Consider the following 15,749-nt stretch of genomic DNA (forward strand, 5'->3'; position numbering starts at 1 on the left):
CCGAAAGTAGGAAGTGTTTTTCAAAGACGTGCAAAAATGCGGCGTGTCAAGATGAGGACGAGGACCGTTGCAGGTGCGGACGCTGGAGGCGCTCTGGTCGTGGCAGCGGCGGGCGGGCGGGCGGCGAGAGCATGGAGGGTCGCGGTCGGCAGTGGCGGGCGGGCGAGTGATTGCTTCGGTGCGGTGGTCTGCAGAGACGGTGACCACGCGGCGACCACCATGACGACTCACGAGGACTCTTCCTGATATGCTGCTGCTCGGACCCGTCGCACTGCTGCCGGTAAGACACCCCCATTTCCCTATTTTATTTCATTCGCTACTAAACGAATTTATTTATTTTTAATTTTAACATTCAAATATGCGACATACTCAATTTAATGAGGTGTTTTGGGCTCGTTTTGCTATACCGTTGCATGAGAAAATATACAATATCTCAAACACCTGATAAAGAGTATCCCTAATATCTGCCTATTATTAAATAAAAACAAGAAACGAATGAATCTATTTAATTATTCTTTAAAAATTTAACCTTAGAATGTAGATTTCAGATTTTGTTGTTGCCAGAAAGTGGATAGTTACAATTATGGTTGATTAATTTAAGTAAATTAATTAATAAAAACAATTCATGGTGCGGGAGGTAATCAGTTTTCTTTTGATTAATTTACAGATTGTTATAAATTAATGTTAGCGCTTTAATCTGCTGCGCCAATACAAATTGTTAAGAATATTGCTTTATTAAATTTTAAAGTTAAAATACAAAAGCATTGTTTCAAAAAAAAATCACGAAGAAGATTTTTTTTTTAATTTCAATGCATCTCCTATGATTTACAATAAGACTTCAGGAAATCATAGGAGACGCATTGATCACTGCGACAGGCAGATTCAGGCATTTCATCTGCAGTCTGGTGTTTTCTGCGGTTTCCATAAGACATTCCAGGCGAATGCCGGCATAGTTCCTTCCCAATCATAGGCCGCAGCCGCTCACCTTCCTCATTCTTGAAATTTCCAACAGCCAAACCCCATCATAATGTTCCTTTCTCCTCCGCCCAGCGGGTCCCATGGTCACCGTGTTATCGGCTCCGAAAGGGAAGGATCCGAATTATCGGCCCTTGCGATTTAGCAGGCCTGTCTGCTACCGCTGGTGCCTTTCCCTAAAAAAGGCATAAAAAATTAAAATACTTATAATAATTCTAAATAAATACTTTTTGACTATGTTCTCTTAATTATACTATAACTCCGATTTCTCGTCGTAATATTTTTTGCGCTCACATATAACAAAGATTTTAGACTCTACTGGCTTTTCGGAAATTTAAAAGTCAAGCTTAATATATTTATTTCAAATATTTTATAACTTTTATAATCATTAATTTTTGATGACGCTGCGTAAATTTTTCACTTGTTTATCTCAATTGAGATTCATTGAAATTAATGAATTAATATAATGGTAATGTAAAGCATTAATAAATACGTAATCGAAGATTGACGCTATAATCCAATAATTTATCACTTGAGTTCACAACGACTGACTGTGAATGATTTTTGCTCGTCTTTTGACATTTGAATCGCACTGTCTAGATGACGTTTTTGCTGCGACTGATGTCATAGGCTAGGCGTTGGCACTTATTCGCGAGCGATCTAAAAATCACGCAGGGTGACGTCTTCAACCGACTATCGATTCTATTCCGCATCATTCCTTGTTAAACACCTGCGGACAGAATGAAAGAAAACTGACTGAGCTTTCCATCTCTCTGCGGTCAAAACGTGAGAGATGCCATTTTCGCAACAAACTTTTTGCTTTTCAAGGCGAAGGCTAGAGGAACTTGATTCACGATGTTGATAGAGAAGCGTCTCTGGGAAATGCGAAGAGGGCGAATGCGGTGATATATTTGAATAAAAACTAACTCGGTCCTGCATCTTTACGCGAAAAATGCGCCTCTTTGTGAGAGGAAGAAAGAAAGGACCGCTGTTCTTTCTTAACCCAGTTAAAGTTTCCAATTTTCTTTGTGCTTCTTCTCCTTAACCGACCGCGGGAAGGTAAAAAATAAAAGTAAAAATTGGGAACGAGAACCAATTTAAAATTTTTTTTATTATCCAGTTATGTAATTCATTTTGATTTTTAATGGTTTCATATTTATTTTCCCTTTCCACTAAAACATTCATATACCGCAGAACAAGCAACCATAGACGTAGACGTGAATTAACTAATGATTAAATTGTTTATCAAAAAATTATTGCTGCAATTGGAAAAGAATTATATTTAAATTTCATAAATTTTAATTAAATTAATTTAAAAACACGCGCAATAAATAAAAACATTTGATTCATTATACAATCATTTTGGCAGAATTTTTTTTGAAGATACAACATCAATAAGGAAACATTGCAACTTTAAAGAATAAAAAAAAATTTACTTATTTAAAATAATTAAAAAAAATACTGAAATATTGACAAAATAAAAAACTTAATTAAATATCACTTTTTTATAATCTTGTTTTTCAATAATAAAAAAAAAAATACGTCATTCGCGCATCATTTAATTTTTTTTACCAAAATTTTTTTTATTTGTGCATTTTTTGGCACGAAGCGTCCTAATTCATGAAGAAATTCCGACTGCCCTTAACCTGTTAATGAAATTTTTCATCAAGCTGAGAGCGCACGGCAAAGTTCACGGCTGCAGGAAATTGCCGATTTTGAAAGTGCACGCCGTGCTGCGTGAGTCTGGCGGATCGGACGGATGCAGGCGGCTTTCCATGCAAATTCAATTTGCTCCTCGTGCAGAGATAGAGCCGCGAGAATGAATTTGCATTGTAAATTTCGACCTTTTCGAGAGGGATAATGGCTTTTTTAGCGCCGGCTCGCGCCCCCTGTTGTGATTAACTTGGGGATGGGAATAAGAATGCGTGTCCAGATTGAGTCGTGCGATTTTAACTCAATTATGAGATCGGTTAACTTTCGCCTCGGCTCTCGGCCGCATTCGTTTGGTCTCTGTAGCTCATTTGAATAATTGCTATTTATTTGGAAATGGATTTCACTTCCAAGTAACCGGGTAATTTGTCATTTTATCCTTCACTTGCTACGTGAAAAATGAGAGTGGAGCAATTTTTTTCTGTGTTGAAAGTTTGAATAGAAAAGAAATGTATAGATACTAACTGACTTAGTGAGAAATATTATATTATGCATCTGATTTCTGGGATTTCGATGACGAGCTGTTGGTGAGAAGAGGAGAAAAAGAAACAATAATTTTTCCATCAATATTTTATGAAGAATCTAAAAATTAAAGTTTCCACTTTTATATTTTCATGAAATATAATAATAATTATTAAAGAAACAATTAGATTATTTGCAATTAAATTGTGTATAAAATAAATACATACTAAATTGTTTTTTATCATAATATCTGAATAATTAAAAATCCACAAACATTTCATATTTTAATAATGGCATGAAACATCAAAATATTATTGATCTAAATGACTGTATGCAGAATCATCAAATATTATGAGATTATTGTAATGGAAGTATCTTATGAATATTGCTTCATTATTTTTAATTAACTGAAATAAACTGAAATTTTAGTAGACAATTTTGACGATCAGAAATTTAATGGCAATGGACAGGGTGTATATTGTTTTTTATGATAAACACAATCGTAGAATATTTTCAATTCAAACACAATGAATTTTCTCTTGATCGTGAATTTCTATTGCAAAATTACTTAATTTTTTCCACAAATCAAGTTGACCTAATTAATAAATTAATCTTGATTCACAAATCGAATTAAAGAAACGCTTTTTGATGTGGGGGTGCAGGGTGCGTGCGTGTGCGAGCGATTGCAAGATGCATATCTTTGTGGGCTCATCCGCAACACCCTGCGATTTGCATATCGGGACGAGTGCTGTTGTGGCTTCCTCTCAGCTTTTTGTTTCACTTTCGCGTGCTCGCCGCCAATCTAATAAGAGCACTGCCGAGTTTCGCTTCTTTGCTGCTTCGATGTGTCGTCTCTGCTGATTTACGATGATGCGGCGGTGGCGCGCAACTTGTGTGGGCGATGATGGGGAAAATAAATCGCCCTCGGGGCTAACAATTTGGTCCAAAGTTGACGCTGCCGCCGGCCTGAGAAAGACAAGGGCTATTTTCAAAAGTCCTATAGCTGCGTCGAGAAAGTAGCCGGCATGGAATGTCTGTGGCTGGCGATCAAAGATTCGAGAGGAAAAGGACGAGCTCAAACTCAATCGCATTCTTTCCACCCTTTCTGAGCCGTGGCATTTTCAATTCATGCCATCATCTTTGCCAGAATAAAAAAAAGGACGAAAGTATTGTGGCGAGTGGACAGGCTAGTAAACAATTGGATTTACAAGAGTGGTTTAAATGATTTTTGAAAGGTCAGGTTTGTGGACAATCGGGAATTTGTATTTTTTTTTTTAGCCAAATATTAATAGTGTTTGCGTATAAAATTATATTCATAATAAATATTATAAAATTTTTTCCAGCCGCAATTTTAATGATTTAAGTCAACATTAATAACAAAAGTTGATATTTGAATGCAAAAATTTATGCAATTTTACCTATTTTTTTTTTTTAAATGCAATATTCCTCTGGTCAGCAAAATATTTTTTCAAACTTTCATATCAGGCCAAAAATAGATACACCTTGAATAAATTTAGACTAGAAAACAAACGTCAATATACGTCGAACGAAATATAGCATCACAAATTCTGATTGACGACCCTCATTACCTCCACAACTTGAGCAATAGCATCAACTTGATTTACTTTTATACTATATATTGTTATTGTTTTGACTACAGCCCAACTCAGCAAATATCCGCGTCTGTATTTGCAGTGTTTTTACAGCTACACGCCACGTTTATATATTTTCGAACATGGTATGGCCTGCAGTGCGAGCGGAATATAAGAGACGGGCAGACAGACTTTGCCACTTTCTCGGCACCATAAATAAATGTGCTGCAATATTTCGCAGGCACAAACACGAGAGGGTAAAAATAAAAAAAAGTGTCAAATTCTTTCGCGGTACATGTAGTACTGCACGTTGGTAAAAAGCGGGCAGAAAACAGAAAATTTAACGATCGCCCTTACACTTACTTGAGTCGCCTTATAACTTGAATAATACTCCAGTGGAAGGTCTAACGGAAAGAAAATTAAAAATTGACACTTTATTTTAATTTTTATAGTTCCCACTAATTAATAAGAAATCTGACGTACCATTACTTTGCTTTGAATTCCAGAGAAATCAAAAATATTGGAAAATAATTCAATATTGCTTATAAAAGGTGAATAGTTTTCACCTGTCGTTGCAGATAGCGCAATTTTAAATATAATACCAAAAAGTGGAAATCTAATAATAATGACTAATGGTCTCAATGATTTCCAATATTGAGAGCGGGATCAATGGTTAGGTTTATTTTTAATAGATAAAATGAATCTGTTGTAAAAATAGTCTTACTTTTTTTTTCAAAATTTCTCTGATATATATGTAATTTTAATTTTCCTTATAATATCTTAATGTTTCACAACATTTTCCGAAATCAAGAATAATGGAAGATGTTGATGTGTAAAGAAAATCAAAATACATTAAGATTTAAAAATTTATTGGCAAAAAATTTATTTTCAGACAAGCAGCTTTATATTCCAACCCTTGATTCAGCAGTATTCTCTCTTCCCCATGTTTCCATCAGAGAGTACGCCCTACTCTTTACAGCACCAGAGTTTTCCTTTTGCTCTGTGTGTGGCCGAAATTCCACCCATCGTATTTCGCAACTAGACGAGGAGGGCAGGTCCGCAGAGCTGCTTGCTTTTCCAAGTTTCGGCGTCACTCGTGCGCTAGCAATTTATCTTGCGAGCAAATAATTTCAATTCATCTCTCATTGTGCAGTTAATATAACAGTATACCGAGAAGTGTCGGAGCCATTTTTGCGCGTCTCCTCTCTGCGAAGTGGAAAAAAGCGGCGACGGCATTTCGACGCCGAAAAAAAGAGAAAGCAGTTTATTTGTGTGCACGTTTGTTTGTTTATTTTTGTGTTGTGTCGTCGCGCTATACCCTATACAGCACCATTCTGCAATTTGTAAAGGGCATTTCTAAATATAAAAATCGTTAAGGAGCCGCATTCAGCAGAACAGAGTCTTTTTAGCTTTTATTTCGGCCTCCACGTTCCGCACTTATAACCATAAAAATGTGTATCTTGCTCGCGAAACAATATTTATTTTGTCTCATTGTTCGCCTTCGTCTCTTCGGAAATAACAAAGAAAAACAACTCTGCGGAGATATGACGATGATTTTTATTGCCAAATCAATAATTATTGGCTGTTGATCTTGAGAGAGATTAGAAGAAAAAGCAGGAGGTTGAGAAGTGGATCTTGTTGACTCGTTACGATGCGGATATGTTCCTGGCTGATATGCCAAACAAACTATTTGCTGAGTATAAAAATTGTTTATTTGCTTGATTTGATATTTTTAATAAATATAAATAATTTTTCTTCTATTAAGTTTATTGTTGTTTTTGAAATTTAAATTTTATTTTATAATTCTATGCTATTTTCATATTGAAGTATTTAAGTTTCTTCCTTTTGAATAATAAAAAAAAAATTTAAAAATAATATTATATAAATTTATTTTATATCTGACTGTTATATTAAATTTAATTTAATTTGCACCTGCAAGGTAATTTGTAAAGAAAATTTCTAATAAGAGATTTGACTGATGTGACATTATCTGATTGATGTGGAAAATTTAATTTTGTCATAATAGAGACCACTATCATTTTCAATATAAAAAAACTCCTAAAAAGTGATGACAGCAAATTCGAGTGCGAAAAGTTGGTTAATTAGCCGGCGGATCGCGTTTCCAAGTTCAAAAAGGGATGCTTGTCAGCGAGCCGAGATGCCATTTATCATCCGTAATAAGATCATCGCTCTCAAGGAGGCGGCAATAATTTGGCTCGCCGCATCTCCGCGGGGAAATCTGCGTGTCGCAAAAATGGTTTGCGGCCGGGATTGAATTTCACGCCATCAGATACCGAACCGTTTCCCTTAACGGCTCCAAGTGGACAGATTAATTAACAGAAAAATGACTTACGCCACTTTCTGAACATAGATTCAACACGCTCTTGAGAGATTTTGGTCGCAAAATTACAATTAGTGTTTTCTTATAAAAAGCAGCTAATTTCCTCGGCTAGATAGATCACTGACTGTGATTTTTGATAAAAAAAGGCATTCTTACTGACAAAGAGTTCGTGCTGGGATTGCTTTTTAATGTCACCCTCATCAGATCTTTTTCGTTCCCCGCAGCTCCCCCACTCTCTCCCAGCCTATAATAACCAGTTTCCAATCATCAACATCAGGATGTTTCTTTTCAGAGGTTTCAGTTTGTATCTTGCATTTGATCGGTGAGGAGTCTTCCCCTGTGAGTTAATATGTATTTATTGGGATAAGGCCAATGATTGTAGTTTCAGCGTGAAAGGAGTTAAATTTTTATTGAGATTGTGAGATAATGTTTGCACCAACTCACGTCCTTCGTCATACTCTCAAAATTAGAGGTAGGTGATCAAAAATGGTTTTTGCCGTAATCTAACCTAACATAATTAATTAAATAAATTCTCAATTTTATTGTGGAAAAAATGAGATAATACTCGATACAATACAGAATAAATCAATTTTTTTGTTTTATAGAGATATTATTTAAAAAAAAAAAACATTTTTCCATAGAGAAGAAATGCATACTCAAGAATTAATTTACAATCAATTAAAATTAAATCTCCCCCAGTTTTAGGTATGGTGAGATGATAGTAAAATTTAATAGTAGAATATTTAATATTTTAAATAATCTCTAAATTTTTGTTATAAAATTCCATTCTCACAAATTGTGTGAACCAATTTGGTACACAATTTGGTATATGTATATATTTTTTCATGAAAAGTAACATTAAAAATGAACAAAATAATTTTTTCTATTGTTTTTTTTTTTACTGGATTTTCACTTAAATTTTTAATTTTACAAATACGAAGGAGACAAGGTTTAAAAACATCTAAAATAGATGATTTAAATGTTTGACAATAGACTTGGAAACACCATTAAGCTGCAGCTAAAATTAATTGTCATGTCCCAAAATCAATCTCTTGGTTTAACAAAGACGCTGCTTTGACAAGGCAATTCGATTTCTCAGGGGAGCGTTGAATGAGTTGCACTATACACATGTAAATCACAAAAGAACTGCCAGCCAATCAGCCTAATTGACTCGCTAAACCTTGTTTGCATCATTAGTACGCGCGAGAGGCTGCGGGCGCCGCCGGAGAGCCGCGCGCGCGTCTCCAAAACACAGATGTGGCCCGCGGGACCTAATAATCCTCCTGTTTCTCACGGACGCGCGCGACAAACGAGAGACACTCGGACGCGCGCTTTGACGGCGGCTGGAAATAGCCTGGCGACGGACGACCACGTCGACGGCGGTAAGAACTGGCGCCGACTGATTCCTATTGTGAGTGCAAAGCAAAGGGATTGTCACGGGATTTAGGGGATGGAAAACAAATGGACTGAAAAAAGTTTGCTTCTAATTCATTTACATGTATTGTGCAATAAGTGATAACTTTAATTTTTATTAACCGTTTAAAAATATTTATTGGTAATTTTTCCAAAATTTTCTTAAGTGATTTTAATAAGAACATTGATAATTTTTTGATAAATATTTTTGCTATCACTCCATAGATTGAAAATAAATTAATTGATTAATACAATAACATTGAAATGAGCATGATGATTGAAGATAATAGTCTTTTTTTAATCATGGAAATTGAGCTGCTAAAAAATATAAACGTTTTTAATGAGTTGCACGTTGCAACAGAGCGGAGCCACTTGGCACGGATTAAAATGCACTAAAACCAGTCGCGCGCAGCATCCAAATCAAAACAAACAATAATAAGTGGAGGAATGTGCCGCCTCTCCCGGCGACACAGGTGAATGGACATTCATCGAATAAAGATAAAAATAAAAGAAGCAGAGTTGAGAGGCGCCACCCGGCTTGATTCGGATCCGAAGGGTTGACTGGGCGACGCGCCAAGCCCGAAGCAGCGCAAATCCCGAACAGATGCTGCAGAAGCGATTCTCAGCAGAAACTGAATCAAAATCTGCGGCCCCATTGAGCCAATAATTGAAATCAATCAGCATTAAAAAAAAATTAATAAAGCTGAGACTTTTTCAGCATTCATCGAGAGAAATCCATTAAAAATAAGTAAAAAATATATATTTTATCAGTTTTTCATTACAAATATTTTAAAAGATTTTTTATATAAAATTTTGCTAATTCTTTATTTTTAGTTTGCAGATAGTGAATTTTTTTCCTATCATAGTTGTCTACTTTTTTGGTGAAATGATTAATTTTTAAGTATTTAAAAACCTTTTTAATTAATAATATTTTATTAAAAAATTAGGTACCACAATAAAAAAGATTTTTAGTCGCTTTGCAAATTGTTGAGAAATTAATGAAGTATGAAGTTAATTATTGAACTAAATAAAATCACATGAAAAAAAGTTATATAAATTTGTTTTGTTTTTTGTTTTTGTTTTGGTCAATCTTAATATTTTGTATCTTTCAAACAGATTCATATTTTTATACTTTCTTTTCTTTGAGGGATTCACCTGTGTCTATTGGAAGAATTTTATTTTTATTTTCAAAAATACATGTCCATATTTTGAGCGATTCCTACTGGGAATCGGTGGCGAGATGAAAAGCAGGCAACCCGCAAGGTTCACTTCTTACACTCGACTTGTCATCGCATTCGGCAATGGAAACGATGACGGACGACGTGTCGCTCTTTCTTTCTCTCTCACGCACCACACGTCCATTCAGTGGGCGGATTATCGAGAAATTTTCTTCCCAGTTTGGCAGTTGGGCTGCGGACAAAGCGGCAATTGCGTCATCTGCATGCTCGAGAGTTGGAAAATGAGGGACCTTCCCTCTTTCATTCTTTTTTCCGCCTTTGTCGTTCGTCCGACGACGTCTTACGCCGGCTTTTTTCTCCGCCCGACTTCTTTTGTGCTCAGTAAATATCGAGGAGAAGTGCTGGAGAGCGATCAGAAAAGATGAAAATGTGTACCGAGCGAATTTCCAAACCGGCAATTTCATCCGAGGACGTACAGTACTGAGTACTGATGTGCTCCTCTCTCTCCTCCGTCTTTGTCGACGCTGCTTCTTACAAGCAGAGCTGCGGACGTTCCTACTACGCGCAATCCTTTTCAATTGCGTTCCTGTTTTATTTTCTAGTCAACACAAAGGATAGCTGAAGGTATTGATTTGAACAATTCAATTTGAAAAGCCTCGATGATGCCTTTTTTGGATTATTTTTGTACTAAAACCATCACAATCGACGAATCAACTTGCCAAATTAAGAATAACATATTATTTTTTGTTGATTCATCTTGAATACTTAATATAAAACACAGGATTATCTATTTTTTTTTTCATTTAAATTTACAATTAATATAAAATGAAATTATATTGGAGGAACTTACTATTTAAACAGTAACTTGACTATATGTTATTATGACTCTTCCTAATAAAGTAAGAATGGGTCATTTTTAAGCCACTGAAGTCCACGTCGCAGCAGAAAACCGTTGCATTTTGAAGATAAAAGCTAGGGAGCGATGTGGAAACCAAACTGATTAAATAGACTCTCCCCACAGAAAAGTCTTTTGCTTTCATATTCGGTATAAATTTGAATACTGTGTCATCTCATTTTGCCGATGCAAAAGCCATAAATAGGCGCTTTTACATTCCTGCGGTCTTCCCCAACATTAACTCCAATTTATGCCGCCGCACATCCACAAATTTTATGGTTGAATTTTTTATTATTCATCAGGCTCGTGCTTTTTTCGTACGACTTCGGTAAAGACAGCAAGACAAATGCTTTTCCCATAATGTTTTCAAACCATAAACATGGAGCGAGGTAAAAGAAACTGCGCAGGGGCATTTTTGCTTTTAATTTAAGACGCTGCGGAGGAGGCATTTTGGACGTAAGTACCGTTGGCTCGACGGCCCAACAATTAATTTCTCGCTGCTCATATACATGCACGCACGTGAAGTTGGTCGGCCGCACGCATGTTAAACTTGTTTTATTTTCGTCGGCAACCACGTGCTGAAACATTGGCCAACTTTGCGCCTTCCTTTTGACTCCAACCGGCCGGCGCGCAACTTGCGCAGCCTCCTAATTAATTCCGCGAGACCAATTTTATTGAGATGAGCGCCGCGAATGGATGGATCTGTTCGTCTCGACGTGCATTTTGCGGACGTACGTACATGTTTTATATATAATACGTATGTAAATTTGGTAAAATTCGAGCTTAGCGGGAGTATTACCAAAGTGCTCTGCGGTATTTCGCGGCGGATCGTGTTATTATTAAAGCTGCTTTCGTCCATCAAGGCAATTTTCCGAGCCGATGGAGTATGAAATTTCTCGGATTCGCGGATCGATGTCTCTAGGATAGAAAGAGGCAATGTCGAATTCGGAGGTTTTATTCCGTTCACAATCGGTCTATTAACGGTGACGGTTTCAATTTAGCGGCAGGTCTAATAGAAAAGAGAGTGAAGTTTATCAAGGAATGAGACCATCGTCTCTAGATTTTTAAAATGTCAATGGCATGTTTATAACGTTTTTAGAACACTAATTTTATCCAATTTTAAACATATAAATTTATGTCTAAAAATAGAACGTCGATTAATTCACGGCGATGCCACCATAAACATCAAATATTTTTATTATTAATAATTTGATGATTTTTTTAGATTTTTTTATTTATTATTTTTAAATGACGCTATTTTTTAATTTTAAATGAAGCATTTTTTTCTGGTTAAAAAAAACCTTATCAAAATTGACATGGAGAAAGTAAGATTGGCGCATTTTCAGTCCTCAACATCCAAGGGTGAATACAGTGGCGTATATCAGTCGTGCACCGCTAGCTGAGCTGAAAAAGACGAGCTTGAAATTGCGCTTGAATCGGCGTCCTTGCCGCACGTCGTTAAGCGCTGGCTGGCTGTTGTTTCACTCGTTCGCCTCTTGCGAGTTATTGGAGCTTGACAATTCGAGATAAATAAATTCAAATGCAGGCGACCACCACATAACAAGGATGGTCACTGCCATAATAGCAATTGGGCGCTCGGCCAACACAAGAAGTCCTCTCTTTCTTTTACTCTACTGCAGCTTTTTGCGATTCTCTCGTTTTGCCGCGCGATTTTTGCTAGAACCGATTTGCTGAAAACTCACCAGCTAAAAACCTATTTAAAAACACGTCCTTGGCTGGTTTTTTTCTGCTGGTGGCAAGTACATGAATAAAAATTGCTACCAGCGTCAAAGTAAAAGGAGGTTTTGATTTGCATACATGTGACTAATGATTTTGCAAAGCAATTTTTCTCGCCTTCATCTTCTCTCGTCACAAGAAGAAGCACCATTACTCTCTTCTCTTTCTTTCTAGTGCAAAAACCCTCCCTTCACCCATTTTTGAAGTGTCTGCTCGCGGTGCAGAGACATGCAAATAAGCGGCAGCCCCTGGATAAATAAATTCGAATAAAAGCGACCAGGCACAAAAAAAAATCTTGGCGCGACTTATGCAACCGGCGCGTCGCTCCATCAGAGCGGGCTTGCATAATTGCAGTCCGTGCAGGCGCCCACATGCATTAATTTCACTTGACGAAATCACGCGCCGGTGAATAGCAGCCTCGTTATTTAAATCGAGGCCGCGGTGATTATTTTCAATGTTCCCGAGAGACGTTTTTTAATGAGACACACTTCCTTTGATGAAAATTTAAAATTAAAATAGCCAGAAGTGAATTCTAAAGGAATAATTAGGTCAACTCATGCCCTGCAATGAGGAAAGATGAATACAATTAATGAGTAAATATTTTTAAGAAAAATCCTCACTAAAAATGTATACTCTGATTCAATTAAAAATATACTTTTAACGGTGGTTTTTAAAATATTAACTGAAAAAGTTTAAAATTCAATGAAAAATATTTTTATTATTTTTCAATTGACCCTATTATTAATCACATATAAAATTATTCTTTGATAAAATGTGAAATAAAAAATATTCTCCTAACAATCTCCATAACAATGTAGAAATAATTGTTTTTAAAAATTTAAAAGTTTTCAATTGATATATTTTCTATAAAATTTTTATTCTCCTCGATGCTAGATCCAACTTTTTTCTAAAGAGATACAGTTGGGCTTTAAAATTTCGTTGACGCGCTTTGAGTTTCATTTTGCCAGATCTTCCCGAGAATGGCCTCCACAGGTGGTCAAAGTTTGTTATGCAGTCTGCCACACATGCAACGGCTAACAGCGATGTGTACAAAATCTTAATAATCATGTCCAGCAGGTACAATTTTTCAAATTTAAAAAAAAAACCACAATGAGTTGTAGGGAAAAAATATGAAAATAAATTAATTGGGAAGTGAAGAACTCGGTATTTTTCCTCGTTGTAAAAAGCCCGAGCTCTTCACATCCAAAATCACCTCCTCAATTTCTTCAAATAAATTAAGTCATTATAAAATGTAAGTTACACAATTGATAAGAAAAACGCGAAGACCGTTGTACGAGTAGTTTGTAGAGAGCGCAACAATTATTATCATCCTTTTGAAAATCACCATCTGCCGTGAGAATAAAATCTTTTATGTTTATGCAAGAACAATATTTAATTTTTTATAGTATTATTTATAATATTATAATTCATTATAAATAAAATTAAGCGTTTTTCAGTAGGAAACTAAAAAATAATTTACCATCTTCAACATTAAACATATTTTTAAATGCCTATTTTATTAGAAATTACGTGATATAAAGTCAGTAACAGATTTATTTCAGACAATTAAAGCGCTCATCATTTAATCGGATACGCGTCCCACTTGCACCCCCAACGCGTCATTTAACAATTCAATTCACAACAGAAAGAAAACTGGCTCCGTTTTATTAAGTCCCCGCCGCTCTCTCTGCTGAGGGCTGCTGACTGTTGTTTTTGAAGGGACGTATTCCGCATGGGTGCCGCTCATCCTCTCTTTTTCTCCTCTCTCATTTAAACTAAACACACACACGACTGCGGGGATTGTTTTCGCCATCAACACTGCACACATTATTCTGCTGCTAGTCTTTTCTCTTTCAGCCTCGTGCCGGAAAAATGACAAGGAACGGCATGAAAAATGAGCCGAAAGGACGAGAGCTGCTTTTTAATGCCGCGGGGGACGCATTCAGCACAGCCCTGATTGCAAGCAGAGCGCGCGAAATGAGCCGGCGAGGAAATAATTTCGCTGAAATTATTGTGCTCATCTCTCTTTCTCGCACCCTCGCCCCGTACGTCTTTGCAGGTTGGCAAGTTTCCAGTGATCGGTGATGACTTTTCATTACGTGACTCAAATATCAAATTGACCTCCGCGTCACAGCGTTGGACCAAAATCTCAGACCAAATCGTTTTCGTCAGAGTCGGATCATTTTTTTTATTTATTTATTATTTTTAATTTTTTTTTAAACTATATTCGTAACGTGAAAAGGGATTGATTTCTTAAATAATTATTTTATTCTTAGTTTTATTATTTAGTTCAAGTTTTAGCTGGTTGTAGCAAGATTACCGTGATTTTGTTTCAGTACTTAAAACAAAAGAAAGAAACGACCATAAAAAATTGTTTTATTAAGCAGTAAATAATTACATACTTATGTAAAATAAATATTTCTTTGGGATTTAATAAAGCAATACAAATCATTCCCTAGTAAGATGCTAGCTGCTAGCAAGTTGCTAGTAAGTTGCTACTGTTTACAATTATAACTAAACGATAATTATTTTTTAAAATTGAATCATTTTCCCACTGATGTCATGAATTATTAATTAATGTGTGATATCATGAATTAAGCTATCAAAGGTATCAATTATCGGACTAAAACAGTAGCCATTGCTCATTGTTGATTGTTCAAGTAAGAAATCCACTGATAGCATTTCTGTTAACTAAATATAAAATTTTTGAAAAGTACTTTTCGATCCCAGCTTTTAAAAAAAAATGGTATAAAGATAAACATAAACTTTCATCATCATCATATATTATCAAACTCTTCCTCTGAACGTAGAGTTAGTTATTAATATAAAGCTTGACGCGTCCCGATTTTACAAATTTTTACAATCATTGACTAAATTGAAGACTAGAAAATTGCTGAAAAAATGTATGCGTATGTATAAATTAAAATCAGTGACAGAGCATTTTAAAAAGCATTGCAGTTCTTCATCCATTTCTGTCCGACGGCCCAAACATCCGGAATTAACGAGCAGAACCACGTCGTCCACTAGCCCCACTCACTAAATCATCTGCAATGACCGCGAAAGTAGGACGGAGGCATTTGAAAATATACTTTATGAGCTGTTTATTTTGAGCACGCGGACAAAGAGGGAGAAAATAAATTTGAATGCTGGTTAGAGCAAATCACGTAAAGTTGTAATTTGTCTCCAGAGGACAATGCAATTTTTCCTATACCTTATTTCTTTATCCTCCACGTCATGCACGGCCCAAACGCCCAATGTGACATTCTCAAATGAAGTTGTGTGAATTTCATTTAAATAGAGCACGTCCCAGTTGCGAAATCTTTCCATCTCCTCTATATTATTTTTTTTCTGATAAAACAGCTCCGACATGATATGTTGATTTTTATATTCATCGTGTTGGATGCGTGTTTTTTTTTTACATGATTTATCTGTTGGTGCAGCGGCAA

The 15,749-nt window shown here is 35.9% G+C and overlaps 1 protein-coding gene across 7 annotated transcripts in view; it reads left to right on the forward strand.

The window, feature by feature from the left end:
* The first annotated feature begins 145 nt into the window (after positions 1–145).
* Positions 146–15,749, forward strand: part of LOC132202699 (inactive dipeptidyl peptidase 10) — a 69,649-nt gene continuing 54,045 nt past the window's right edge. For 2 of the 7 annotated variants that reach the window (XM_059629779.1, XM_059629780.1), the window contains exon 1: positions 11,179–11,297. In XM_059629779.1, coding sequence (XP_059485762.1) covers positions 11,263–11,297 — 35 coding nt within the window. In that variant the 5' untranslated portion in view covers positions 11,179–11,262. Of the gene's footprint in view, positions 281–8,388; positions 8,492–11,178; positions 11,298–14,343; positions 14,363–15,749 lie in introns of those variants that run through there. The other 5 variants (XM_059629781.1, XM_059629787.1, XM_059629782.1 and 2 more) reach the window with 5 other exon arrangements.

The sequence above is a fragment of the Neocloeon triangulifer genome, unplaced genomic scaffold, assembly GCF_031216515.1.
Source record: "Neocloeon triangulifer isolate White Clay Creek 2 clone unplaced genomic scaffold, ASM3121651v1 ptg000015l, whole genome shotgun sequence".
Taxonomy (NCBI): domain Eukaryota; kingdom Metazoa; phylum Arthropoda; class Insecta; order Ephemeroptera; family Baetidae; genus Neocloeon; species Neocloeon triangulifer.